The 24,763-nt window shown below is 49.9% G+C and overlaps 2 protein-coding genes across 2 annotated transcripts in view; one reads left to right on the top strand and one right to left on the bottom strand.

Annotated features, from left to right (window-relative positions):
* The window catches only part of SENP8 (SUMO peptidase family member, NEDD8 specific), a 32,499-nt gene extending 22,572 nt beyond the window's left edge, over positions 1-9,927 (top strand). Inside the window, exon 3 of the transcript XR_008199989.1 lies at positions 9,860-9,927. The gene's annotated coding sequence lies outside the window, so the exon portion shown is untranslated. The remainder of the gene's footprint in view (positions 1-9,859) is intronic.
* Positions 9,928-14,310: 4,383 nt separating this feature from the next.
* The window catches only part of GRAMD2A (GRAM domain containing 2A), a 25,795-nt gene continuing 15,342 nt past the window's right edge, over positions 14,311-24,763 (bottom strand). The window contains exons 3-13 of the mRNA XM_052646873.1: positions 21,051-21,176; positions 20,767-20,850; positions 19,856-19,913; positions 19,427-19,502; positions 18,262-18,365; positions 17,561-17,659; positions 17,382-17,453; positions 16,794-16,856; positions 15,672-15,816; positions 15,337-15,436; positions 14,311-14,419 (exon numbers count right to left, since the gene is read on the bottom strand). Of these exons, the coding sequence (XP_052502833.1) occupies positions 14,311-14,419; positions 15,337-15,436; positions 15,672-15,816; positions 16,794-16,856; positions 17,382-17,453; positions 17,561-17,659; positions 18,262-18,365; positions 19,427-19,502; positions 19,856-19,913; positions 20,767-20,850; positions 21,051-21,176 (1,036 nt within the window). The remainder of the gene's footprint in view (positions 14,420-15,336; positions 15,437-15,671; positions 15,817-16,793; positions 16,857-17,381; positions 17,454-17,560; positions 17,660-18,261; positions 18,366-19,426; positions 19,503-19,855; positions 19,914-20,766; positions 20,851-21,050; positions 21,177-24,763) is intronic.

The following is a 24,763-nucleotide window of genomic DNA, read 5'->3' on the forward strand; positions in this document are numbered from 1 at the left end:
GCTGCAGTCTCGTAATTCTCTTGCCCCACCCCCTGGTGGATGGAGCCAGTCTAGGGCTTGTGCAGCTTTCCTGGTGCCTGTCGGCCAGTTTGTGGAGCCGGGTCTTGGCCCTCTGGTGGGCTGAGCCATGTCTAGGGCCATGTCGAGGTGGCTGTGAGCTCTTCAGTCTCTAAGCTGCCTGTCTGCTGGTGGGTGGACCGTGTCCCCACCCAGTTGTTCGGCCTGAGTCATCCCAGCACTAGAGCCTACAGGCTGATGGGTGGGGCCAGGCCTTGGCACTAATGAGCCAATATGGCAGCTGCCAGGAGTGATCTTGTGGTTGAATGTTCCCCAGTATTACTGCCACCACTCTCTGTACCCCTTGGGTGAGCCACAGCCACCCTCACACCTCTCCAGGAGCTTCTCCAAGATCAGCAGGTAGGTCTGGCTTAGGTTCCTATCAGATTTTTGCTTTTGCCTTGGGTCCCAGTAAGCATGAGATTTTGTGTGCTTCCTTTAAGATTGAAGTCTATTTCCCCCAGTCCTGTAGGGCTTCCATAATTAAGCCCCACTGGCCCTCAAAGCCAAATGCTAGGGGGCTCGTTTTCTAGTGCCAGACTCCCAGGCTGGGGAGCCTGACGTGGGGCTAAGAACTCTCCTGCAGAAGAACCTCTGCAGCAGCATTCTCCAGGTTGTGGATCACCTGCCCAGGGCATATGGGGTTTAACTATGTCATGAGTCCACCCGTACTACCCAAGTCATTGTGGTTCCTCCCTTATGTCTTTAGCTGTAGAAGACCTTTGCTGGCAGTTTCCATTATTTTTTTCAGCCATGGTTGTTGTGCAATAGTTGTGATTTGGTGGGTGTGCTTGTGAGAGGAGGTGAGCTCAGCGGCTTTCTACTCGGCCACCTTGGCTGCTCTCCTTACTATTCTGATTTTATAGAAAAGAAGCTTACAGGAGCTCAGTCACGTGGTTGCAGGTGACAGGGCCACGATTTCTGCTGCGGGGTCTCCATCTCCTCACAGTGTATCCGCCTGTACCTTTCTCCCTCTCCCAGAAAATGATAACACATCTCCTTGCTTGAACATTTTAAATATAATTTTGTGTTGCTTTATGAATCTCCTAAATTCAGCAGGTATATTATAGAAACCAATAATGAGAAACTGTCTTTCTCAATTAACTGCTACGTGACAACCTATATAATAACTGGATTTGTTTTACATATTAGATCATATTTGGATCAGCTGCTGACATCGAAGTACTGATCTAAAACATTTAAAAGCCCTGCATTGTACTTTCAGATGTCATGAATCTGAAAGATGGGAAGTAGAACAAGAGCGGCAGCCCAGGCAATCGAAGTTTTCTTGTGTAAGAAAAACTAACATGTCAGAGTGTCAAAGGAAGTGGTAGCCAACTAAAGTGTCAGTAATAGGCAAGAGTTACCATTATTCAGGTACAAATTAACCTTGGATCTTCCTGCAGTTTGGGCTAAAAGACAAAAAGAAGAATTACTGCCTGCCTCTTTTTCCTCCATGTACCAAAACAGAGCAGCCTGTATTTAGAAGAAAACCTTTCCCACAGAGTGCAAGCTAGGACATGTTTCTCTGCACTAGGCCATGCTTTCCTCACCAGCTCACACTCGAGCTAGCTCCCCACAGCTGCTACCTCAGTCTTCATTTCTCAAACCTGCAAAGCCCTCACCTCCTCCCACACTCTCCAGCTTCAGAGAGAAAATAGGCACGGTCATGAACTTCAGCTTTCCTGACACCGAATCTACCAGTCTTTCTATCCCCACCTTTGAGCCTTCCTCATTCTTATTGCAGTGACCCCCAAGCTGTGGTTAATGCCTTCACCTGTGCTCAGGGATTGTGCGCAGACAGCTTCACACGCAGCAGCACCAGCAGGAGTCTCTCGACTGGCTCCTTTGCATCAGCATTTAGATGCATAGATGCATTAAATCTGTCTTTAAATAAAGCATGACCTTGTGTCCTGCTGTAAATACTGACCTTTTACTTTCTTCGTCTTTACAGCCAGATCTAAAAGTGTCAAAAGTTTCTCACCTCCTGCCCACCTCTCAACCCATTTTAATCTAGACTGTTCCCATCACTCTACAAAAATTCTCAGTAGGACTACTAATGGTTCTCATTTTACTAGTCCTCCTAGCAACATGAAACCCTCCTTGTCAAACAACTCTTTCTTTACTTGATGTGATATCTAGTTTTTCTAGTACTTCTTTGACCACTCTGTCCTAATTGCCAGTTTCTTGTTTACTTGCTGTACATTCTCAGGTTTTGATTCCCAAATCCCTTTTCTCATTTTGTACATACTTCGTAGGTTCTCCCATATTTTTCCAAGGCCAGTGATAGATTTGGGCACATCTCTACTCTATCCTCCTCTCCTGAACTCTCCCGAACATCTACCTGAATATCCACTTAGAGCCAACTAGACATTCTCCCTTGCATATTTCACAGGCAACTCAAACCCACCAAATCCCAAAGCTCAAGTCCTCTTTCTCCATCAAATCTGCTCTATCAGTATTTCCTACTTCAGGAAATGGTTACCAGTGCACCACCCAATTCTAGCCAGAAATCTAGGTGTCACCCTTGACTTGTCCATCCCTCACACACTTCATACCTACCAGTCTCCTTGTCATGTCTATTCTGCATTTTAAATATGCTTTAAATCCGTGTATTTCACAATGCCACTGCTCTCATCCAGACGGCCATCATCTGTCTCATCTGGACTGCCACAATAGTTTGTTAAGTAGTCTTCTGGTATTCACACATCCCCGTGTTCATCCCCCAGTCCATTTCATATGCTGGCAATATCTTTAGTAAAGCTCCACACAGTCTGACCCCTTCCTAGACCCCTCTTCCTCGTGTGTGCGTGTGTGTGTGTTTGTGTGTGTGTGAGTCGCTCAGTCCTGGCAGACTCTGCAACACTGGACTGTAGCCCGCCCGTGTACTGTGCCCCAACCCTGCAGACCTTTTTGTTCCTCCAGCATGACTTTCTTTTCACCCCTTAAAGCCTTTCTACTTCGGTTCTCTCCCCCTCAACTCTCCCATACTCTTCAGCAGGAAAACGCCTATGTAATCTTCATCAGGGAGATCTTCCCGGGTGTGCCAGACTAGTTTGCTTCCCTTGCTTAACAACACCCTGGAATCAGGAACCCTTTAGTGTGCTCAAATCCCATATACTTTTTGGCAGTATATCTCTTGCCACTAAACTGGAAGTCCTGGAGACCAGGGACCATGTCTACTCGCCATTGAATATCTGCTGCTTAGTGTAGTGCCTGGCACATGGACAGTGGTTGTTATTTGTTGACTAAGTAAGTACAAATATATTGAATAGAGGCAATTTATCAGAAAACACATCATCCTTCCGAGGTATTGCAGCAGAAATCAAAATACCTTGTTAATCAACATAGCTTTTCATGCTTGCATAAGACCAAGCTATTGTAGGGGGACAGTTTGACAAACTTAAGCAACTTGACAGAAAAGAAGGAACTCAGCATGTAAATGTAATGCGCTGATGCATCTGCTGATTTTTTTTTTTTAGAGATTTTCACATTTTACATAGTTGTAATTCATGCATAAGCAGTATTTTAATTCTGCTTTTTACAGATTTCCTCCCTTAATCAGTGTCTACTCATGTTTAACGGTAACCTGGAGTTAACATCAAGTTAGTAGATCTTAATTTTCTTAACCATTTCCTCATTACGTGTTTTGGTTAGTTCCAATGTTGTTATGAATAACAGGGCTGCACTCTTAACAAGTAACTTTTTCATTGCAAACTACCTCTTTGAGGAATAGAAAAGTGAACCTGAGACATCAGAGCATATGAGCAATTTATAATCCCTTCATGGTGATATCCAAAGCGTTCTCAAAGGAGAATCTGTACGGTACCATTAAAAATGTATCAGAAAAACCTATATCTAATTCTTTATAGCTCTACCAACATTGGGTTTTACATTTAAGTTTACTTCTTGAAGTTTAATAGATAATAACTGAAATTCATTAAACTCTTTGTATGTGTCAAGGACTTACAAGGATTTGATGTAAATATTCCATTTTAATGATAACCATAAAGCTTGGTCATTATTAAAATGGAATATTTACATCAGTAATAACCATGAAGCTCTAAAGGGCTTCCCTGGTGGCTCAGACAGGAAAGAATCTGCCTGCAGTGCAGCAGACCCGGGTTCGATCCCTGGGTTGGGAAGATCCCCTGGAGGAGGAAATGACAACCCATTCCAGTATTCTTGCCTGGAGAATTCCATGGACAGAGGAGCCTGGGGGCTAAATCCATGGGGTCGCAGAGTCAGATACAACTGAGCAACTAACACATAGAGCTCTAGGGTAGAAACTGCTGTTATCCTCCTATTAGAGATGAAAAGACTAAAGCCTGACAGTTGCCTAGGTGAACTTAATGAGGTTTAAATGTGGGTGTGCTGACTCGAGAACCTCTGCTCTTAACCATCCTAGCACACTGCTGTGTGGTTTGTTAGTGGTAGTGTTTTTGTTTTGTTTTTTTTTCTGTTTTATTTACCCAAAAGAGAAAATTGCTATTAAAAACAAAAACTGAATACAGCCTCTCTGACTTCAAGAGTGTCACCTAATTTATTGCTAGAGAGTGTTTGTTGTTTTGTTTGAGGTAAATGCCTAGATGGACCTCTTTGATTGAGAAAGGTCAGCTCCCTGGGTTTAGCCTAAGTGGGCCAGGAGGATACAAAGAGAGATCAGTTACTGCAAATAATAAGAGGAAAGAAATCTGAATTTTCATTGGATGCCCTAGAAAAAGAATGAGGCCTAGGAAAGAAGTGGAGGGAGGTTGATGAAAAGAACTGAGATGGGATACATGCCAGAAACATGGCAGGAGGCAGGGGCTACTGGAGGACGTGGCCGGTGAGGAGTTCCCTGAGACAGAGCGTGGCTGTCACGTTTTATAAGCAGTCACATGTGCACTGAATTTGACGTTGTTTTTGGTCTTGTGCCATAGCCTTCCATTAACTCTCAATCTTCCGTGCAGGTTGGGTACATTGGATTTTCTTGGTGGTAGATCATTTGGAGGAGTGAAGGATGAGGAGAGTCACATCATGGGCAAAAGCTAAAGGAACAGGAGACATCAGTCAGCCAGACTGCATCATGGAAACTTGTAGAAATTGAGTCTCAGGACTGACCACAATGGTTGGAAATGGGGCTCAGGCCATTTTTGTACTGAAAGAATAACCCCTAAGCATTAAATTGCTTGGAGTTGTCCAGGTTGGAAATTTCTGGGCTACCTTCCAATGAAAAAGAACTTTCACTGAGCCACGGGAAAAGAAAATTTTGGTTTATTAACAGCATTTGTCAGTCCCCTGCTTGCCATATGGTAATCAGCTTCCAGAACAGCAAACTCTTCTGGGTTTCCTCCTGCTTTATCTGGCACTCATCAGTTTCCCTTACTAGTTCCTCCTCCTCTTCCTGATCTCTCGATGACAGCGTGCCCCAGGGCTCAGCCATCCCTACTTTCCTCTGTACACAGACACAGTCCCCTGATGATCTCATCCAGTCTTCTGCAGTTAAATACCATCCATATGGTGACAGTTCCCAGACTTATATCTCCCAGACCTGTCTCCTGAACTCCAGACCCATATATCTATTACCCACCTGACCCCCCCTACTTCACTGTCTAAAACTCATCTCAAACTTCACATGTTAAATAGTACATTTCTGATCTTCCAAAAACTGCACCACTAATGGCCTTCTCCATCTCAGTTGATGGCAATTCTGCCCACCCTCTCAAACCATAGAACGTGAGTATCCTTTATGACTGTTTCTGTTACTCACCGTCTCTAATTTGTCAGAATATATCTAGACTCTGCCTGTTCCCACCTTCTCTACTTCTACCACCTGAGTCAGTGCCACTGTCCTCTTAACGAGATGGCCCACAGTCTCCTAACTGACCTCCCTGCTCTCACCTTTCCCCCCCTCACAGCCAGTGGTGATCCTTTTAAGGCCCCTATAATAAGAGCTTATTATTCACTCCTTTGCCTCATTTCATTCAGAGTAAAAGCCAGAGTTCTTACAATGGTCTTGGTTGATCTTTGCTGATTCCTTCTTTAGACAGAGATACATCTTAGTAAATCATTGCTCTTCATTGCAGGCCAGGCTCTATCCATCCACTCTACCAATTGGCAAAGTAAAAAATGTTAAAAAGGTGAATGCAAGCCTAGCAAAATACAGATCAGTAGCTTCTCTGCCTGTGGACAGATTGTGCAGTCAGTTGTGTCCGACTCTTTGTGACCCCATGGACTGTAGCCTGTCATGCTCCTCGGTTTGTGGAATTTTCCAGGCAAGAATACTGGAGTGGGTTGCCATTTCTTACTCCAGGGAATCTTGCCAACCCGGGGATCAAACCCACATCTCTTGCTTCTGCAGGGTGGGCATTCCTTATTCAAAGTGGAGTTGAGTGAGATGTGACTTGAGGGTGAGGGGTAGAGAGAGAAATCCTGAGATCAGCCACTTTCTTGCTAATGAGTCTAGAGCACATTTTGTGTAGTTTTGGTGTATCCTCTAGAGGTTTCTAAGATGCAGAATGATCTACTTCTGAAGCTTCCTTAGGCCATTAAGTTCTTTGGCACTGATGATGAATTTCCTGTGGCAAGGAAATCATTTTACTTTTGTCAGCTATTCTAAATGTCAGTAGATTGATGCAGTTGGTTATGAAAATACCTGCCAACATTCTGAGGTTCAGGCCCTCACCTCGTGCCTTCTAGACCAATGACTCTCAATCGGGGGCCGCTTTGCCCCCCAAGGGACATTTGGCAATGTCTAGAGCTGTTTTTGGTTGTCACAACTAGGGGCAGGAAGTGGGAAGTGCTGCTGGCATCAGGTGGGCCAAGGATGTGGCCAAACACCCTACAATGGGCACAGGATTACCCCCACCACCACCATCAAAGGACTGTGCCGCCCGAAAAGGCAGCAGTGCTGAGGTTGAGAAACCACAGTCTATTCTGACAGACTTCACTATTCTGACCTTGTGCTCCATTTCCCAACCAGCATTCTCAAACCACCGTATTTATCCATCACTCGTAAACTCCTGTAGCCCCAGTAAGCTCTTCATTGCCTAAAAAATCAGGTCGGTCCTTCTCATCCTGGCATTTAGATGCTGACAGGTTTTGCACACTTAGTATCCAGTCCTCAGCAGAACTCTCCTCCTAAGCTGTCATCAGCACCACCCTCCACACCACCATCCTTGTACTGCCGTTACCAACCGCCCCCCCAAACGCACGGCCTGTGAGGGTTCTCCCCACAGCTCCCTGATCAAACCTTGCTCATCCTCTGAATCCCACACAGGCAGCACACCCCTTGCCACTGAGTCAGTCTGTACCACTCCCTTTTGTACTTATCAGGCCTCACGTGTCTTACACTGTCCCATAGCTATCCTCAGTAAACTCTTCAACGGGGTCCATATGTATTTCTGTCCCGTTGAGCTCCGTTTCTACAGCATAAGTTGTGAAAACTATATTGTTGTATTGAGAGGTTCTTGTGAGACTCAGATGAGCATAAAAAAGCACCCAGTGTGGGGCCTGGTACCCATTTTGTTGCTCAGAAAATTACAGAATCATGGTATCTATAGAAGCATACATCCAGGGGTCCATAGAATGTGCTTAACACATCTTTTAAACCTAACTACAGCCTGGAAAGAGCACGTATTCAGACAAGCCTGGCTTTTATAACTAACAGCAAAGAAAAGCTTCCATCAGAAATCCTACACCAATTAACACGCCTTCACGCCAGAGTGAATCCAGGAGCAGTGGGTGTCACGTTCTCCCAAAGCGGAGCCTAAGCCAACCTTCCTGCATTTAACAAGTTAACGAACAGCTTGTGAGTAGCACTTTGCCCACTCTGGCCCAATTTAGAAGGCTGCCAAAAGGCTAAGATGTCAATATGCCACTCTGCTCTGCCGGGGTGCCACTGCCTTCTGCCCTCGACCATTGGAGAGGCTGATGTCCCGAGACAGGGCAGCACCAGGAGGATGAGGCTGCAGCCAGGGCCTGGCCTTTCCCCAAGCGGAAAAGGGCCTTGTCTCAGATCCTGCAAGAGAAGTGAGTGGGGCACAGTATTCTGAGCAGCCCAGGTTTGGCTCGAGGCCAAGCACGGAGTGGCAAACAAGAAGGAACACATTCCGGGAAGGCAAGGAGCCCTGCCAAGCGAAGGCGGGCCAGCCAGCAGGGCCTGCTGGGCGCCAGGTGCTCCTCAGCTCTGTGGAGGTCAGGCTCACGGAGGATGAACTCGGGTTTCTCTAGATTATCATTTCAGAGGCTTAAATGCCTCCCTCCCCCTCACTTTCAGAGAGCAAAGCCTGTGGAGCCACGTAACCGTTAAATTCGAATCCTCGCTGCTCTGGGGTCCAGCCTCTTCTCTCTAAATGAAGGCAGGAGGAGAAAGAGGGAAATCGCACAAGGTTTTTATAATTCTGCACCCTGAGTAAGAGAAGACCCTACTGACAACAAGGGAAGAGGATGAAAGCTGGGGGTTTCTGGGCCCTTGTGGGACACTGAGTTCCCCACTTGCCCCCTGGGCCCCCCCCCCCAAACACACACACACCCTACGCTTGTTCTTCACCCCGGCCACTTGTGCCTTCTCACTGACCTGACTTCAGATCTGCAGAGCCCTCTGGAATGCTTTGCTCTCAGTCACCTCAGGCCTTTGCCCCAGGTATGAAAGAAGAGTGGAGAGGAAAGAAAGGACCAGAGGGGGCCAGGGAAACATGGCCACGAGCCTGCCCAGCTTCTCTCCTGCCACTGTCAGGGCCTGGGGACAAGGGGGCCCTTTGAGAGAGAAGAGCTTCCCTGCTGCCACTGTCAGGGCCTGGGGACAGCGGGGGGTCTTTGAGAGAGAAGAGCGAAGTCTGTCCCTCGCGCCTTGGTTCCAGTTCCTGCTGGACTTTGCTGCCACCTAGTGGCCCCCAGTGGCCTCTCAGCACCCTCAGGGCGAGATCCACCTAGGGAGCTGACTTGGCCCAGCCTGTGGCTGACAGGTGAGCTTTGGTACTCTAGCATGCCCTGAGTCTGTGGTCCAGCTCCTAAGAGAGAGGAGCAGCACAGGGTCACGACCTCACCTAGCTCGATAGGAGTCCTGACGTCACGGCCACCAGATGAGAGGGCCAGGGCTGGCTGGCTGGACACTTAGGAGTGGGAGTGAGGGCACTTTCTTACTCCCAGGATATCTCTGGTGGGATGCAGTTGTCCCAGAGCCCTCCTCACTCCTGAATGTCTTGTTCACAAGAACTCCTGCCTACTTCCACGATTCTCCCTGATCTGACTAAAGCCCATGATGCAAACTAAGGTTCCCACATAAAATAATCTATATACATATTAGTATATATACATATATCTCCCTCCATCTGTCCAAGTGTAAGGCAGTTGTTTCTCCCTTATAAAGCTAGCCCAACTTAAAGAATATAAGATGATATGCCCGCAACTGTGATGATGCTATGGACTACTCCCTGGAAATAGTGAAAAGGAGGTGTATGATCACATACAGAGATTCAGCCCTTATTTTTCTGCATATTACATCCACAGGTTGCTTCCTCTAACAAAAGAATGCCCTTGGCTTCAGTAACCACTGACTCTACCAGCTCCAAATTTTCAGACCTGAGCTGCCATACCCATGAATGTATAAAATCACAATTCCTTTCTGCCTACCTCTCCAACCTCCTATTTTGTGTGTGTGTGTGGTAAAATACACGTAAAATTTATCATCTTAATCATTTTTAAGTTTCGCATTCACATTGTTGTGTAACGGTCATCACCATCTCGAGAATTCTGTTTATCTTGCATAACTGAAACTCTGTACACATTAAACAATAACTCCCATTTCCCTTCCCCATAGCTCCTGGCAACCACCATTCTGCTTCCTGTTTTCTGTGAACTGGACTGCCACACATACCGCATGCAAGTAGAATCATACAGTACTTGTCTTTCTGTGATTGACTTACTTCACTAAGCACAGTGTCCTCAGGGTTCATCTATGTTGTAGTGCACATCAAGTTTCTTCCTTTCGAAGGCTGACTAATACTGCATTGCATGTCTGTACCACATTTTGTTCATCCATTCACCTGTCAATAGACCCTTGGGCTGCTTCCACCTTTTGGCTTATTGTGAATAACACTGCTATGAACATGGGTGTACAGATAGCTCTTCAAGCTCGTATTTTCAGTTCTCGTGGGTATATACACAGATGGAATTTCTGGATCAGAGGGTAATTCTGCTTTTAATTTTCTGAAGAACTGCTATGCTGTTTGCCACAGTGGCTGCACCGTTTCGCCCTCCTATCAATAGTGCATAAGGGTTCCAGTTTCTCCACATCCTCACTAATGCTTTCAGGGATTCTTTTGTTTTCGTTGCTAGTAGCCATCCTGATGGATATGAAGTGGTATCTAATTGTGGTTTTTATTTGCTTTTCTCTAGTGCCTCCAGTACTCTTGCCTGGAAAATCCCATGGATGGAGGAGCCTGGTGGGCTACAGTCCATGGGGTTGCTAAGAGTCGGACACGACTGAGTGACTTCACTTTCACTTTTCACTTTCATGCATTGGAGAAGGAAATGGCAACCCACTCCAGTGTTCTTGCCTGGAGAATCCCAGGGATGGGGGAGCCTGGTGGGCTGCTGTCTATGGGTTCGCACAGAGTTGGACACGACTGAAGTGACTTAGCTTAGTGACAGTGATGTTGAAATGTCTATTCAGGTCCTTATCGACTTTTAAATAGGTTGTTTTGTTGTCACTGAGTTGACCTCTCCAACCTCTTTTCACGTCAGTCTCCCACTGACTCGTATTCCACATTCATGCCGATGGTCTCTATTCCTCAGAGACACATGCCTTCTTTCCTACCTTTCACAGTTACCAACCCTTTCCCCAGCTCTTTTCATGACTGCCTCTGCATCCCTTAAGCAGCAACTTAAATCTCACCTCAGAGAACATTTCTTGACCACTCATCTAAAAATCTATCTCCCTTTTTACTGTATCTCATATCAGTCTCTTTCCGTCAGAATGTGCAATTACCTTGTTTGTTCACGGTTTACTAGGAACTCACGTTCATGTGGAAGGCAAGTGCCACCGGGTACGCAGCGATACTGCCTGACTGGTCACTGCTCTGCCATTGGCACCTAGTCTAGCGCTAGCTCAGAATCTGGCTCAGCATGTACTGAAGGAACAGACCACTACTGGAGGGGCGCCTCCCAAGGAGAAAGAAAGGTGATATCGCCCAAATTTGGATTTTTTTTAATTTAATATTTATTTTTTGGCCATGCTGGGTCTTCACTGCTACACACGGGCTTTCTCTAGTTGCTGCAAGTGGGGGCTGCTCTTCCTTGCAGTGTGCAGGCTTCTCATTGCAGTGGCATCTCTTGCTGCAAAGCACAGGCCCTAAGCACACTTGGGCTTCAGAAGTTCTGGTTCTAGGCTTAGTAGCTCTGCGGCATGTAGGATCTTCCTGGACCACAGATCAAACTGGTGTCTTCCGCATTGGTAAGCAGGTTCTTAACCAGTGGAGACCAGGGAAGTCGCCCAAATGGGACTTTAACCTCCAAAATCTGGACTTGATATCAGAAAAAGACATAGGCGTTTTCTCACTCTGAGTTTGACTTTTAATTCCTGAGTCAGGAGCACAGTACTGTTCGAAGCATGGACCTTGCTTTGGAGTTGCCCAGCAGAAATGGGGAAGCATTCCCAGTGTCCACCCAGCCAAGGCAGGATGCTGTGCTACGTGCTGTGGCCATCCAAACCATCCCTTACGCCTGACGTATGAGTCAGCTTAGCTAGAGTCCCATGAGATCTGCAGAGTACTTGGGATTCTGGGAATGACTTGGGCTCCGTCAGTCTCCTTGGTGCCAAGTATGTCAGTAAGAGTACCTTTAGTGAGTAATCAAAACCTAAAAATGAACTTTCCATACCACAGGATTAGAAAAATCAGATTTTTATTTTAAAATATTTTCAAAGTTTAATGCCATAGTGGAACAACTGAAGGATAGTTGAACGAAATTCTCAAGGAATTAGAGAAGCATCTGCCAGTGCAAGCAGGTCTGCATAAATACACATGGTTTATAAATGAGCACAACAGAAGGTACCCTGGCCAAAGGAACGGGCTGGGGAACAGCAGGAAGAAACAGAGGGCCCTCCAGAGGGACAGGCCCACTGTAGTCACTCAGAGCTCTGGGCCCCAAGAGGGCTTCCAAAGCCACCCACCCTACTGCACGCCTTTTGCCCTCGCTGAGCCCAGGACATGGAGACTGGAGGCTAGGTTCACCATCATGTTGGCATAGCCACCCATGACTTGGCACCTCTCATGACCTCTGGCTCAACCTAGCAAGGTTCAGAGAATGGACCTGTTCTCCCTGCCCTTCAGCAAGGACCAGGGAGGGGAGGCGCTGGGGCAAATAAGATTATTTCCCTGAAAACAGGGAGCTGGTTCCTAAAATAGGACGGGCATCCATCCAGCGTGGCACTGCAGGGAGAATGGAGCCATGAGTTTTACCTGAGACATACATCTTGAGTGAAAGGATCCCCCAAGGCCAGGCTCTGAGCCCGATCCTAGAGCCTGGGATGGAGAGACCTCCAGCCTGAGTTTAGGAAGTTATCACCTCCTGTCAGTCCCTCCAGTCTTCATTTGGGTTTGTCATAAACAGGACAGTCACGCTCCACAATAAATAATTTCCACCAGGATACCCGCACCCCACCCCCACCAGTTAACTTCTCAGGTGTCTGACAAGGGAAAAAGTGGCTATTTCTGACCCTACCCACCCATCACCAGTGACCTTCCCTCCTCACTAAGGCCTTTCCAGCACCTCCAAAGACACTGTCTTAGCAGATCGGAGTCCCAGGAGAGTTTTAAGGCACAGAAGGTTTGTAGTATTGAGGAGACATTGTCAGAGGAGGAGGGGTCTCTAAGGCAAACCCACCATGTCCCTTCTTCCTGTCTTCTACCTCTCTTGCTTCCAAAGGTATCAGACAGACCCCGTTGGCCTGGGCCCTGCAGTCACAGGCCCACCTGGGACACCTCCATTTTACTCATGGGAGAACAGAGCCCAAGGCGTGAAGGACCCTCCTGCATGGCCTGCAGGTGACATAGTGAGCTCGGCCCTTGGTGGCCCAACACCATCAAGCCCATCAGAATGCCGTTGGCCACACTCAGAATCCAGGCAGTGAAGCAGGGAGTACAAAGGGAGACCTCCAGTCAAAGCCACGACCCTTCCCATTCCCCACTGCCCACATGGGGCACCTTCGAAATGTTTGAGCACACCAGGGGAAGATCGAGTACCTGGTCTGTGACCACAGTGATCAAAAAAGCTCCGCTCCCCCTGTCTCACCAGGAAACAGCAACGGAGGACACAGAATGCCAGCCCTCTGTTCTCCACAGCCACTGCCATTCTCCCCTGCTGCAAGTCATGCGCTCCCAGATTGAGCCCACCTCAAGAGGGGCCAGAACTGAGCCTCTGCACAGATCATGAACACGCCCCTGGCTAGATCCTAGAATCACCTCACCGCCTCCAGTTTGCCCTGCATGGGCCCCTGGCCACCTGCAGAGAAACCCTTTGGGCCCCAGAACAGGAACTCTCGGGGGTCCAAGTGAGAGCACAATATGCTGGAGAGAGTGGAGCCCACACTGCCAAGTTGGGCTCTGGCCGCTGTCCCACCACTGGAGTGGGCCATGTGCTTGGTATCAAAGCATGGCCTTTGTCCCTTGCAGTGACCCCAAATGTTCTACCTATGTGTCAGAACTGTTTCCAAGGAGCAAGTTAAAAAAATTTTTTTTCACGTAAGTGGCTGCTAAAGCTTAGTGTACAGAACTCCTGGTCTATTTCCAGAAACTTGGCTTTCTGTCTCAGTCCCAAAATTGTAGGAGTTTTGTAAACAGGTACTTCAGACCACTCATTTAAGGAGGGAGAGGAGCTGCGGGGAGAAGGATTCTGCAATATTTTCTTTCTGACTCGGTCTCAACACAGCAGCAGCACAAACCAAGGGCCTCGGTGGTGGCACCTTAGCACCCAGAGCATTCCTCTTGAAGGACTGGGGTCAAAGGCCAAGTGGCTGTTACCTGCACACAGAAGAGATGGCACATAGGTCAGACAAAGGGCCTAGAAAACAGACAAGTCAGTGGGTCCGCCCATGAGGGCGGGTCAAGATGGGGTCTGTGTACCCTGCATACCCTGCCCAACCTCGCTGAGGGCCAACAAACCAGCTCAAGGGCAAGGCCAAGACCAGCCAGACTAGCAAGGAGCCTGGCCATGGGTGTTGGCTCCTGTCCTTCACCCTCAATCCCAGAAGCATGAGAAAGAGAAGGGGCATCACCTGTGCCCAGGGACCGAGCCGCCCCAATTCAGGGAACATAACTGCTGTTCTAGCTGGGAGATGCGGAACGCCAGGTAGGATGAAGACATGACCAAGCAGCAGATCCTGGAGAAAGGGGTAGGGAGGAGGTGAGTCTCTCTTCTAGAAAGGGGGCATTTCTACAGGATCACCAAACATAGGAGTGGGACTAAGCTAGTTCCTGCAACTGGAGGAGTTGAAGAACCCTTTGCCTACAGCTTCGTTCAGACCTGGGCCTCTTTCTTCCCAGAGGCCACAAGGGGGTCCTGAGACTGGTCCCATGAAAGTGTCCCTGAAGCCCTGCAGGAGTTCTGGGTCCTTCAGCAGAGCCCACCTTCCCTCTAACCAGCCACCTTGGTCCCACACCCCCTCTATGAGGCCACTAAGATCACCCCCTCAGGTGGTAGCCCTTCCCCCAGGCAAATCCTGAGGTTGACAGTCAAAACCCTGCCAGCAGACCCAGAGGAAGGTGCCAAGGTAAGGCGAGGGAATCAGAGGTTGGCTGGCTGTTCATAAAACATCCACCAAGCTCACTGCTCTCATAGCTCTTAGGCTGAATGACAGACAAGCCTGGTGTCCCAGAAAACACCCCAGTGGTGGGCGGTGGGAAGGCCATGGCCCTCCCCTGGTCTAGCTGACGGGCCTCTCAGACTTTGCCAGACCCCTCCCTCCCCAATCCTCTGCAACTTTTTCTTTCTTCAACAGTTTCATATGTTGCCCCTTCCCCACAGCCTTAACAGTTTCATATGTTGCCCCTTTCCCACAGCCTTAACCCTAAATTACAAGTTTGAAGGAATGAAAACCGGAGATACTTTATCTTGCTCCAGAAGGGGCTGCTGCATGGCCACCCCCACCACCCAGGAGCTTACAGCTGACTCCGAGCCTTCTCCCTCACTCTGGACAATGACTTCCCCACACACCAAGGCCCCGGCTTTAAACACCCACACACCCAGGCAGATCGGGTCAGGTCTGTCCCCCCAACCCCCAACTCTCCAGTCACCTACAGCACAAAGAAGACCTTCAGGACCGGGTAATCCCAGAGCTTGAGCTCCCTGCTGCTCGTGGGCCCCTCCTCCAGCTTCTCCTCCTCACAGTCGGAGATCTCTGCAATAGGACAGCGTTCGGCATCTCCCTGGGGCAGAAGACAAGCCCCCAGCCCACTCCCAACCCCTGTTCTCTGAAGCCACTTGAGCTCTCGGCTTTCCATTATGGATTTGCAGAAAGAAAGAAACTGCCCTCAGAAACCCTCCTAGCTGTGATGACCTCTTTGCACAAAAGTGGGAGGACAGAAAACCTTGTTTTTGGAAGCAGGTGCCATGGACAAGCACGCTGAACTCACCAGACCCCAGAGGCTCCCTGGAGGGGAAGAAGCTGTCCGTGGAGTCCATGGATGCCCGAGAGATACAAGGGATGCTATCTGGGAGAGACATGGACCTGGAGGCGGGGCACACTTTCCTCCACTTCATCTCGGGGATGAGGGCTTCCTGCAGAGAAGGCAGGAGACACTGTCTCACCTTGGCCTTTGAGATCTCACTTGCCCTAAGGATCCACACTAGGTTTATCAAAGCCTGTCCGGATATTATCAGTATGGATACCTAGCGAGCATGAAAGCAAATACCCAGAAGCAGGGAAACCACAGCCACAGCAATCACATTTCTCATCTGCTCCCTTGCTACAACCAGCCACTCTTCCAGGGGACGGCCTCTTTGAAGACTGCTAGTGTAGAACCAGGACATGAGGCAACCCAGGTGCATGCTCAGATCAGCTGAGTCCAGGAGAGTTCGCACTCTCTATCTTAGATGGAATAAGTCGTGCTTCCTGCTAACCTGGGCTCTGAATACATCACTGCCCTTGGCAGGGGCACTTAAGGTCCCATCAATAAAAATGGGAACATTGCCTTCCATCCCCTGCATGGCATTGCGCATATCACATGCTTGGCTAAACACTTAATAGTTACAGACAGAGGCTTCAAAACACCCTGGAGTCATTGCTACCCCCTCACCCCAACTCCTACCTTAGAAACTTTACTTACCCAGGATCCCAGGAGCAAAAGAAAGGGCCAGGACCTTGGCAAATTGACAATGAGCCTGCCTGTGTTCTGGAATGATAGCCTTCAGAGCTCTATTTCAGGGACACTTCCAGCCCCTTGAAGGCCTTCTGACTCCACTAAAGGGAAGAGGATGGGTTGCTGGCCCTGTACCTACAAAGGTGTGGGGGTCCAACCTGGGCCATGTTCTGGGGGCTGGGCATGTGTTCTGCTCAGAATGTCAACATAATCTGCCCAGGACTCTGCATGGCATGGAGCATGGCGGGTCTTGGGACACCCTGACACAGCATGCCAATGGCTCTTGAGCCTGGTGCCCCAGTTTTGCACTGTGGGCCCCCCACCAGGAGGCCCTGAAGTCTCAAAGCCACAGGCAATCTCAGGCCAGCATCTTCTGCTCCCAGCCTTAGTTCTCACCAGAGACTCGCACTCAGGTTCCTCTGGAAATTCTCTTACACACAGACTCTTCTTGCTTGAAGGCTGGGGACAGAAGGGAACAGGAGTTACCAGTCCATCATGGAACAGCCAAAGTCAGACATGGGGACGTACTAACACTCTCCAAGAGAGCTTCACCTCCAAATGAGCCCTTTGGGTCAGATGGAGTCTAAAGTGTTTGCAGGGAGGATCCCTAGTTAATCCTGAAGCAGAGGGCAAATCCAAAGGGTTGTACTCTCCCACACTGCTGCCCTCCCCCTTCCTCAGCACAGGCCAGAGGGAGCTGAACCGGCCACATGCGCCCGTCTGTCTGCACCCAGGAAGCACAAGTGAGGGCTGCACATGGGACACGCAGGGGCCCGATGGCCTCCGAGAGACAAGCGCACTAGCACAGACACCCAGTCCACGGACTGCCTCTGATTCACTGAGCCTGAGCCTGTTACTCCCCTCTCTCTGCCCCGGTTCCCTGTGCCCAAGGGATGGGCCGACCTCCCCCAACAACCAGGTCCCAAGACCTCAGTCCAGGCCTGAGCAGTCTCCCGGGCCCCTGCCCTGCCCTAGGCTCCATACCTGTAGGTGGGTGCAGACCCTTCTCAGCATGTCGTATACACTGTCCCGGGAGAGCAGGGACACAAAGACATACTGGAATAGAGAAACCAGAAAGGGGCGAGGTGCGTAAAGACGGGAGCGTGCCAGGGTCAAGCTGTGGGCTCCTGGGGCTGGGAGCGCTGGCCCAGAAACTTACTGACCTTCTGGCTGGTGGTGGTGGTGATGGCCAGGCCGTTGGGGAAGAGCCGTGCCATCTTGTGCTTTTTGATCATTTGCACAGACACTACGGGAATGACCACCTGATGGGGGAAGAGGCAGGCTTCTCTCAGGACTCACCCCCAAGGACACAGTCCCTCTGCTTCCTGCTTAGGGCCCCGGCCACACCTGGCGTGAGCCAAGCATGAACACCATGGACAAGTCTGGCCCATGGAGGAGAGTATCGGAACCTCCCACCGCCTCATGTGGGCTCCCTTCCAGTTATCTCCCACCCCAAAGGCAGCACACTCCACTCTAGGCTCTTACTCCATCATCTAGGAGGCAAGGATGGTTGCCCTGCTGAATCCCATACTCCAGTAAGAGTTCCTTGAGCCACCACCTGGGCACTTTATGGCCCCGAAAGTGTGACATCCCACTCGGTTTGTGAAGGCATTTAGGAGGTACCCCGTAAGCAGAGTAACTCGGCAGTGAACTCTTCAGGCTGCTCAGGCCAGATGTGGAGTCTCAATCGGGGCCCTGTTTGGATGGGGTGGGGCTACTGCCCTGACATCGGGTAGAATGCCTCGCAGTGAGAGGCCTCACCAAGTGCCAGAGTGCAGAGGGACAGGTCTGACTTGAGGTGTGCCCGCAGGGCAGGGACTTCTCTTCCCTGGGCTGAGGCCTTACCACTTATATCTTGATATACCTTGATATCCTTGCCAAAGAGGCTGGCATGGAAGCAGAGCCAGTTGGGGGAGATGTAGAGCCGGCCCTGGAGAAGTAGGTCCCTCTGGAGGGCACAGGAGCACACTGGGAAGTCACACGAATGAGGCTGCCGTGAGCAAGGTCCAGCCAGGAGCCCCAGGGCCTGGGTCCTCCCACCCAGAGGAGTCGAGTCCAACTTTGGGGACTGAACTCCTCAGTCCCCTCCCCAATCCCAAGCCCCAACCACCAATTCCCTCAGCATCCTCTCATCCTTTCCTGAGAATCCTGACCACCCCTAGTAGTCATGTGTGGATGTGAGAGTTGGACTGTGAAGAAAGCTGAGCCCCGAAGAATTGATGCTTTTGAGCTGTGGTGTTGGAGAAGACTCTTGAGAGTCCCTTGGACTGCAGGGAGATCCAACCAGTCCATCCTAAAGGAGATCAGTCCTGGGTGTTCATTGGAGGGACTGATGTTGATGCTGAAACTCCAATACTTTGGCCACCTGATGCAAAGAGCTGACTGATTTGAAAAGACCCTCATGCTGGGAAGGATTGGGAGCAGGAGGAGAAGGGGACGATGGAGGATGAGATGGTTGGATGGCATCACCAACTCAATGGACATGGGTTTGGGGGAGTTGGTGATGGACAGGGAGGCCTGGTGTGCTGCAGTTCATGGGGTCGCAAAGAGTCAGACACAACTGAGCAACTGAACTGAACTACTCTACCCGCCCTTCCAGACTGCTAGATCCTTCCTCTTCCTCTACCCATGCCCCAGAAGATCTGCTAGGTTTCTGCACTGTCCCCCAACCTGCATGTTCACCCCCATAGGCAGAACCTCTTGCCCTGCTCTTCCCTGGAGAGAGGGCCTTGATTGTGCAAATGCTCCGACACACTCCCTGAGAGGTCTGAGCAGGGAAGAACAGTCACTGGTAAGAGCAGAACAGAAATGAAATTTAGAAGCCCTGACATTCAAGGACATTTTCACAATCCAACTCCGTGTCTCAAATCAGCCCAATCTTCTCAGACTTCTGAAGAAAAAAAGACCAACCCCTTCAAAGGGCAGCCAGTTCCCATGGCTGAACTTGTGCCTGGAGGTTCTGGGGGGAGAGGCCCTGGGCTTCGGGCATGCAGGATGGCCTGTCCCACCATCCCAGGGAGGCAGCTCACCTTTGAGAACGACCTCCTCCAAGGGAATGTCCTTAAACAGCTTGTGGTACTGCTGGTTGTATTTACTCAGTAGCATCTGCAAAACACAGGAGCTGGGTCTGAGAAGTCCTGGGAGATCATACCACCAGAAGGCCCTGCTCCAGCCACCAGGAAATAAGGCCACAGGGCATGGGGGGCCTATGGGGTCTTAGCTATGAAGCAGCAGGTGAGCAGCCAGTGGGTGAGGAGGGCTGAGTTCTGAGCACAGCTTGTTTCCTGGTGACCTGGGGTCTTAACAGGCAGCCCATGATGGGAAGGGGACACAACACCCACCCATGAGGGGACATCCACCAGGTTTCCTGTGGCCACAGAGTCAACAGCCACCAAAGTCAGGCAGCCCAGGACCCCCTCCCCCAGCAGGTAGTAAGAAGTTGGCCTCCACACACTTACCCCTTCTCGGCTGCACTTCTTTACATCTTCACCCTTCAAGCCTTCTGGCCAGTGCAGGCTGCAAAGGAGACAGGCCATTGCAGGGGCAAGGAACCTCAAATCTCACCCTCCCCCCCCCGCCCCATGCATCCTTGGTGCCAGCGCTGCCCTGGCCTCAAGCCACCAGCTTGGGGCAGAGATTGGAGACCAGGGCTCGTCTCCAGGGGCCACAGCAAAGTGGTGAGCACAGCCTGCACAGAGCTCGCCCTCGGCAGGGACACTCCTGCTACAAGGAGGAGTCAGCTGTGCCCAGCTACCCCCCAGCCCCAGAAGGTACAGGCAACCTGAGCCTCAGCTCCCAGAGATGCTTAGAGCCCACCACCCCTGGGGTCAAAAACCCCCTCCCATTTCTCTGCCCAAGGGACAAGCTGAGGAGCAGGCCCAGGATGAATGAGCAGGAGGCCAGGGATGGGGCCTAGTATGGGGAGCGGGTGGGGTGGAGGCATCAGATTCACAGCTCTGGGGCCTGGCCATGGGCCACGATGGAGGAGGCAGGACTGCCCTCCTCACAGCCGCCTCCCTGGGCCTGCAGCTCTGCAGTGGGAAGCTGGGCAGACTAGCCTGACCTGACGGAGGCTACCAAAGCTGGCAGAGGTGGGGTGGAGGGTGGTTTGCTGAAACACAAACCTTTGCCCTGTCCAGGTTGGCCTGAGGACCGGTGGGCAGAGAGGAGGATGGTAACCCGAGAAGCCTAGACTCTGCTAGGTCCCAGCGCCCTGGGCTAGGCCTGGGAGTGGGAGGAAGAGGCCCCAGGCAGCCTGTGCCCAAACTGACCTCATGATGCAGCCTTAAGGCCCCCTTTCTTACAGGTCACCTCCCAAAGGCTGCCCACCTCCAATCAGACGTATATCTGACTGGGAAATGGGCCTCACCTGGTGTCTTGGGCTCTCTGGACCCCGCCCGGCTTCTCCATGTTCTTCTTCAGAGAAGCCGTCTTCCCATGCATCTGTTGGTTGCTGAGGAGAAACAGGCCCTCATCAGGAAGGCAGGGCCTCTAGGGACACCCTTCCTGGCCAGCTCCACCAGCCCAGGGTGGCTGCCTCTGCCCCGCACCCAACACCGGCCCTGCTATTCCAGGGGAGGCTAGAGATGTCACAGTCTGGAGGTGGCACCCCAGGCAGGGATTTGGGGCAGCTGAGAGAGGAGCCTTGCTCACCGGCCTTCCTGGAAGCCTGAAGTCCAGTTTATGCCTGGGTCGGAAGGAGAATCAGCCCCCAACGGAGCTGCCAGCCCCACTCTTAAGAAGGCAGCTGGGAGGGAGGCCCCTGAGACTTGCTCACACCTGAAAGCAAAAGTTTCAGAACGCCCAGACAGTATTACCATAAAAGTCCCAGCTTCTGGGAAAGGGCTCTGAGCACTGGAGGCCTTATCAAGGCTGAGCAACTGATGCAGCGCAGGTGTGTGTGTGACCATCAGCCCACAGGTGAGTGTGGGCTGAAGGGGTGGGGCTTCCGCACACCAGGAAGTGGCCTTGACACCTTCACGCCATCAGGGTAGCTCAGCCCTGAGAGTCAAACCATATCAAAAATGTCCCATAGAGAGGACCCGGCAGGGGGGAGATACCTCTCCCCAGGCAGGTGGGGCTCCCCAAAGGCTTTTCAGTTCATGCCTCCAATAAACAGCTCCAGAGCCTAGGGTTCACCCTTTCCTGCTCCTCCAGAGCAGAAAGACTAGGAATCAATCAAGCCTGAGCAGCCAAACTAGCTGAGTGAGCCCAGGGGTGATGGGAAGAGAGGGTGGCCAAGGCAGGGCAATGTGGTGGCCGTTAATAGGTAACGGGGTCTTGGGCACTGGTCTCTCAGCAGGTAAGGAGCTGGAACCTGCAGATCCCAGCGCTCCATCCCTCTCAGCAGTGTAACCAGATAATGTCAAAGTTCTCTTCCAGAACAGAGTTATAGCCTCAGCCGAGATCTGCCAAGACCATTCAGGGTTATTAACCTGGCCCCCTCCTACCCTACCCTTGTAGAGACAGGAAACTGAGAGACCCGCCAAGGGGCAGGCTGTACCGAGGTCACACGGCAAGGAACGAGATGATCTCACCCACCAAAGGGGCCCAACCACGTGGGCTGGCAACCTCTGTCCTCAACCTTATGGAGAATTTTGGTGCACATATCATGTATTTCCTAACCTTGCAAAGTGACAGGTTGTGCTAGTGATTTGACCCCTTGACTCCTAAAGCTAGGGCTTCCTAGGTGGCTCAGCAGTAAAGAATCTGCCCACAGTGCAGGAGACTCAGGAGACATGGGTTCATCCCTGGATTGGGAAGACCCCCTGGAAGAGGAAACGGCAACCCATTCCAGTATTCTTGTCTGGAAAATCCCATGGACAGAGGATCCTGGTGGGCTACACCCCATGGGGTCGCGAAGAGTCGGACACGACTGAGCACGCATGCGTGGTCCTAGAGCTAACTTCCAGATTTATTTGGGTCCATGACTATACATTTCACAGAGACTCCCCCCAAAACCTTCAGCTTTTAAAGCTTATTATAGAAAATATATGTAAAGTATGATGATAAAAAATCATGCATAATGGACTTTCCTGGTAGTCCAGTGGTTAAGAATCTGCCTTCCAATGCAAGGGATACTAGTTGGATCCCTGGTCAGGGAACTAAGATCCCACATGCAGAAGGGAAACTAAGCCTGTGTGCCACAGTGAAAGATCACAAATGCCACAACTGAAACCCGACACAGCCAAAAATACATAAATAAAAACAGCTCTTAAAAATCACCCATAAGAAAGGAATTCCCTGGTGGTCCAGTGGTTAAGAATCTGCACTTTCACTTTGGAGGGGAAACTAAGATCCTACACACTACAAGGCAGGGCCAAAAATAAAAAAATTTCTCCCCCAAGTCACACAAAGAAAATATTTATTCATAAATATATAATTTGTGTAAGTGGGATTATGTATCACATAACTTGTATGCCCCGGTTTTGTTGCTTAACATGATTTCATGAGACATTCCCCATGTCACTATTTGTTCCTTGGATAGATTCTCAGAAGTAAAATTAGTGGATAGAGAATGAGCATCTCTTAGGATCTTTTAGACCCAGTTCCAAAATGCTTTCCAGATGCTATACCGATGGTGAGCACAGCTTTCAGCACTACATGAGGGTGTCCACTGCCCTACATCCAGGCTCTACACAGGCTATGATCTTTTTCTTACCTTGCAAAATTGATAAATGAACATATTGTTTTCATTTCTATTTCTGCTTACTGATAGGTTCAATATCTTTTGCCAAATACATTTTAACCACTGGGATTTCATCTGTGAAGTGTCTATAAGTATCTTCATGTCTTTCTTATTGATTTGTGTCTACCTTCTTTGTTGAGAAGATTCATCCTTAGTTTATCATTTTTGCAAATATTTCCCCTATTTGCCTTTTAGTTCTGTCTGTGGTATTGCTCCTATATTTGAGTTTAATTTTTGTGTGGCCGATTCTAGCCCTTTCTTTCATCTCTCTTTTCTTTTCTTGCTTTGAGTGCTTCGATAGGAAAGGCCCCCGAGGCAAGTGTGCACAAGTCGAACAAGCCTTCACAAGCTTGAATCCTACAGCCCAGGAACCCTGTGGGCCTCCAGGGAAGAGAAGAAAGATGTAGGCTCCACTCTAAGGAACACATTCCTGTCCAGACAACCAAAGATAAAACAGGACCCCAAGAGGAAGGAGGAGGAGCTGGGCCATGGTTTCAGAGGCAGGAAGCCTGTCGCTCAGATACTAGAAAGTGTGATTCAAATTGCCAGGGCTGCAGGAGCTCAGATGACACACAGAGTCAAAGTTACAGCTGGATTCCCAGAGAAAAGGAAGCTGAGCCTCACCAGCTGGGTGGGACTGTGATCCTGCTTGGCTTCCTCACCTAACCCTGCATGGATAATCAAGACTTTGCGTGGATTCTAAACCTAACTAACTCATCCTTAGGTTCAAAGACCTCAGGAAGGGGCGCCTGCCTTAGGCCCTTCCCCAGCTTAATGATGAGCCCTGCTGCAGGCTCTCACTGCCCCGAACCTCAGGCTCCTCTCAGACACCTGTGGGTGAGCTCTAACTGCCCATCTCCAGGCGCTCCAGGACACTTCCGCTATCACCGCAGTCTCTGAGCCTAGGGCAACACCAGTGTGCAGCTCACATTTGTGACATGTGTAGGCAGTGTAAGCGAGATCAAGAACAGAAGCTGGAGGATAGAAGGGCCATGAGAATAACAAAAGAAGGCTGCTGTGATTCCCATAGCATCTCCATGAAGAAAATAGGAATGGAAAGAGGGACGTCCCTGGTGGTTCACGGGTTAAGACCATGCTCCCGATGCAGGGCGCATGGACTCCATCCCTGGTCAGGGAGCTAAGATGCCACGTGCTCACAGTGGACCAACATTTACTATAGTGCTGCCAATATTTTTTCAAAAAAGAAAAGAACAGAAAGAAAACAGGGGAAAACATCTCAAATATGTTTAAACTAAAAGTAACCTCTTTTCATGTGATGATCATGGTGGTCAAAAGCCTTCCTTCATATCCATCAGTTAAAACCAGCTCCTCCTGGTCATCCTGATAATGCTGTTGATTCACAGACCCTGGATATGGCCGAATTGCACTGGTTTCAAAATCATCTTCAAATCAGACTCTACTAATTCATCTTCTTTCCCATAGTATGTGTTTAGATGAGTAGAAATAAAGAGATGGGAGCAAAGTCCAATGAAAAGCTAGGTCTGGGGCAATGGTCATCAAGAATTCACCAACATAAAAAAAAAAAGAAAAAGAAAATGAATATATAGAGAGAGACAGAAAAAGGACAAGGGAAAAAAAAAAAAAGAATCTAAAAAGAAAAATGAATTCACCAACAGAACCAGTCAGGCAGGGTCCGTGCAAGGAGCAACAGGGCTCT

The sequence above is a fragment of the Budorcas taxicolor genome, chromosome 10 (genome assembly GCF_023091745.1).
Source record: "Budorcas taxicolor isolate Tak-1 chromosome 10, Takin1.1, whole genome shotgun sequence".
NCBI classification, from domain to species: Eukaryota; Metazoa; Chordata; class Mammalia; order Artiodactyla; family Bovidae; genus Budorcas; species Budorcas taxicolor.